Here is a 3,894-nt window from a genome sequence, read left to right as displayed (position 1 = left end):
AGCAAAGTGATGGAAAAGAAATACCATGTAAACACTAACCAAAAGAAAGGCTAGTATATGCATCCTAATATCAGAAGAAGTAGATGAGATGTTAAGGTAGGAGCCGTTGTAGAGATAAAGAGGAATATCTTGTAATTACAAATGCAGTGATATAATGTTAAATGCATAAAAATTAACTTTCTCTTTCTCTCTCTCTCTCTTTTTTTTTTAACAAACCTTTGCTTTGTAGTATTTTCTAATTTCCATAATGTTATTATTCCCGTTATGGCTGATTTCAATCTACTAACATGACGTCATTGAATATACAGTTGGGAAGAAATATGCACAATCAGCTTGAAGCCAGCACACTACTAAATAAAAGAATCAGTCTACCAGGAGCAGATAATGATGCTAAATCTCTGTGTCCTCATTAACATAGCATAAAAAAATACATAAGCAAAAACTGACACAACTAAAAGGAGAAACGACAAATCTATAATTATAATTGTGTGACATGTTTTGCGTAAGATTTTCTACATATCTTTTAAGAGATGATGAATAAGCCAAGAAATTAATTAGGAATAAAGAATATTTAACAATCTAAGTAGCAAATTTGACCTAGTTAACGTGTTAACAACGCTATACAAGACAGCAGAATGCACATTCTTCTAAAGTTATATGGAGTTGTCAACAATACAATAATTTTGGAGGATACATCTCACCGTGCTCATGACTGCAATAAGAGGATTTAGTGATTGTCACTTAAAGAAGTTAGCCCTGTTGACAAATATTTCTAGGGCCTGTTTTATATCTCTGTTCCTCAGGCTATAAATGAAGGGGTTCAGCATTGGGGTAACTACCGCATATGTGACCGAAGCAATTATGTCTCTGTCATTGGAGTCCCATGGTGATGAGGAAAAGTAAATAACTGCAAGTGTCCCATAGTAAAAAGACACCACAAGGAGATGGGAACCACAGGTAGAAAATGCTTTAGAAAGTCTCTTGGTGGACGGGACCCTCAGGACACTGGTCCCTATCTGGATATATGACCCGATGATGCTACTCAAAGTAAAGAAGAAAAACATTCCTCCTTCGGTGAAGATGACCAGCTCATTGGGGGAGATGTCTGAGCAGCTCATCTTCAGGAGTGCAGTGAGGTCGCAGAAGAAGTGGGGGATGGTATTGTCAGCACAGAAGGACAGTTGGACAAAGAGGACGGTGTGCAACAGAGCATGTGCACAACTGAGGAACCAGGACCCAGCTACTAACGAGAAACACAGCTCCTGTCTCATAACAGTTGTGTAGTGGAGTGGCTGACAGATGGCCACATACCTGTCATATGCCATCGCTCCAAGAAGGAAATTGTCAAGAGAAGCAAAAACTAAGAAAAAATACATCTGAGAAATGCACCCCACATAGGAGATGGATTGTTTCTGAGTCTGCATGTTCATGAGCATCTTTGGAACCGTGACAGATGAAAGAGAAATGTCAGAGAAGGCCAAGTGGCTGAGGAAGAAGTACATGGGGATGTGGAGGCGAGAGTCCAGCCTGGTGAGCAGGATGATGAGCAGGTTCCCCAGCACTGTGGTGAGGTACACGCCCAGGAACAAAGAGAAGAACAAGCCCCGCTGCTCTGGAGAGATGGGGATCCCCAGGAGGAGGAACTCAGATACGGTGCTTTGGTTTTCAGACCTCATACTGCTCTTGTATATACTGGGGATGAAGAAAGTTTGTAAATCTCAGGAACTTAGAAAGGATGATCAGGATCATCACATTTAATACCCTAATTTTTCTGGGAAAACAACAAATTTTTAAATATATTCATGAATTTCTCACAAATGTGGATGTGTGCATCTTTACTTTATCCCTGTCTCGTTCCAGGAAATCATAACACTGAAAAGCAGCCAACAGGACCTCATTGCACAGAAGGAGGAGAATGTTCATTTTTTCATTGAACCATTATTTATTGAGCATTGAGTCTGAACATGGACCTCTACTAAGGACTGAGATTGCAGCAGTGAACAGAAAGGCAAAGTTCCCGTTCTCCGTGAGTGTAGATTTTGATGAGCAGAGAAGGATAATTCACTACACCAAGGCACAGCAAAATGATTATAATTCTCTGTGGCAGAAATAGTAGACAAGCCTCTACAAACTGGGACTCTAGTGCCAAAGCAGTGTTGTTGGAGCATTGTCAACTCCTTCTGTAAACCTGACCAGGTCCCATTGACCTGCAGCTGTAAACTAATGGCCACTCTAGAAGCCAGGGGTCATTTAAAGCCCCTCATGCCAGAATAGCTTCCAAACCACAATAGTCCACAAACTTTCTCTCATAAGAATGGTGAACATTTTGCTGGGCATTTGGGTACAAGGCCACGGATTTTACCTACATTTCCTAATTAAATCCACACATTAGCCTTGCATTCTCAGATTTAAAAATATTTCCAGCTACACTAAGAAGGAATATTCTTTCACCTATTTTAGCTCTTAGTAAATAAAAACGTGAATGATATAAATTCCCCATATAAACATAAACTATAATATTGCCATTTTCTGTAGGATAAAAATTATAACATATTGACTACTTCGTGCAGTTTTATGTAATATGTCTGTGTGATCAGAGCCCACACTGTCAATCACTACACATGGAAACTTCCTCCATCACTGATTTGAAGTGCCAGACACCCTATGTTATTTTAGGGCTCAAAGAAGCCAAAGTAGTTCAAAATGTTCTTAGTTCCCTGCCTAGATAGTTCCCTTCATTTATAGTTATCTATTTTCCAATTGACAAGAGACTCTCACATTTATTATCATTTTATTCAAGCAATAAACATTTATTGAGGTCCTGTAAGTTTATGAGGTAAGTGTAATTCCTTCCATTTTATATTGAAAACTGAGTTAAGTGTTGTTCCAATGTCTCACCACCATTTGCTGGGGTTTCTGCACTCTATCTTCACACAGCATGACACTAATGTGTCTTTGCCTGAGACATTAAGTGAAGAGTTAAAAACTCTGAGTGATTCAGTCACACTCAGGTATATGAAAATCATAGCAGATCCGTTTCAGAAATCCGTTACTTGGAGCTTTGGTTATCTCAGTCAATGGTGCTCCAGAGGAAGGACACTGAAGGAAATATTTGAGTCATGAGGGAACATCGGAAGCCCCAAACACACATACAAAACAGACACACAAACACACACACATATTGCTGATTTGAGGATTCTAGTCACCTGTGACCATTTCCCATTCTAAGGGAAAGATAGCCAGTATGTGGTTCAGGTCATAAACAGTCATATACATACAGTGAGACATACACAACACGCAATGATGTGCCATCCACCCACAAACACAATCACACTGCACATCAACACACCTGACACATGAAGTACCTTGTAAACACTCAACTCACCACATATACAAAACTCATCACTGTACACACACATCACCAAAAACATACAAGGTCACACACAATGCAAAAACCTCATAAGAAACACATATTAAGAACACACACTTAAACCTAGCCACACAGTCATCACAACAAGCAGCACAAACACTCCCATTACTGAGAGGTGTGCTTCGGCCCCTTCTGACCCATACCCTTCTTGGGGGAAAGCAGTCAACATGGAGCAGTTAAGCCTATTCACAAGGGCACATCAGTAAACCACCTACAATCCATGCACGTGGTAACACACACACAGAGAAAAGCAAACTGTATACTTTCCTGCTCTCAGACATGAGAGTGTCACCCACAAACACAAATCATAAATACACTAGCACACACTGCTGTGCAAAGGTTTGGATCCTCTCTGACCTGGGTTCCTCGATGACATTGGGTGTCTTCTTCTCCAGCAGCGGAGACAACAATCTCACTCCAGATGCTGACCTCTCATCCACTCAGTTGGGATGCAAGTATTTAAG

At 40.3% G+C, this 3,894-nt stretch overlaps 1 protein-coding gene across 1 annotated transcript; it reads right to left on the bottom strand.

The window, feature by feature from the left end:
* Positions 1-737: 737 nt before the first annotated feature.
* On the bottom strand, positions 738-1,694 carry LOC131393329 (olfactory receptor 1J4-like). Its single transcript, XM_058523969.1, has one exon. The coding sequence runs from the start codon at positions 1,674-1,676 to the stop codon at positions 738-740; it is 939 nt and encodes a 312-aa protein (XP_058379952.1). The 5' UTR covers positions 1,677-1,694.
* Between the last annotated feature and the right edge of the window lie 2,200 nt (positions 1,695-3,894).

This window comes from Diceros bicornis, chromosome 28 (genome assembly GCF_020826845.1).
Source record: "Diceros bicornis minor isolate mBicDic1 chromosome 28, mDicBic1.mat.cur, whole genome shotgun sequence".
In the NCBI taxonomy this organism is placed as follows: domain Eukaryota; kingdom Metazoa; phylum Chordata; class Mammalia; order Perissodactyla; family Rhinocerotidae; genus Diceros; species Diceros bicornis.
This window is presented reverse-complemented; position numbering and strand designations above follow the sequence as displayed.

Bases quoted from the DNA above. Each gene is read 5' to 3' on its own strand.
- LOC131393329 (XM_058523969.1), bottom strand. From the start codon at position 1,676: ATGAGGTCTGAAAACCAAAGCACCGTATCTGAGTTCCTCCTCCTGGGG.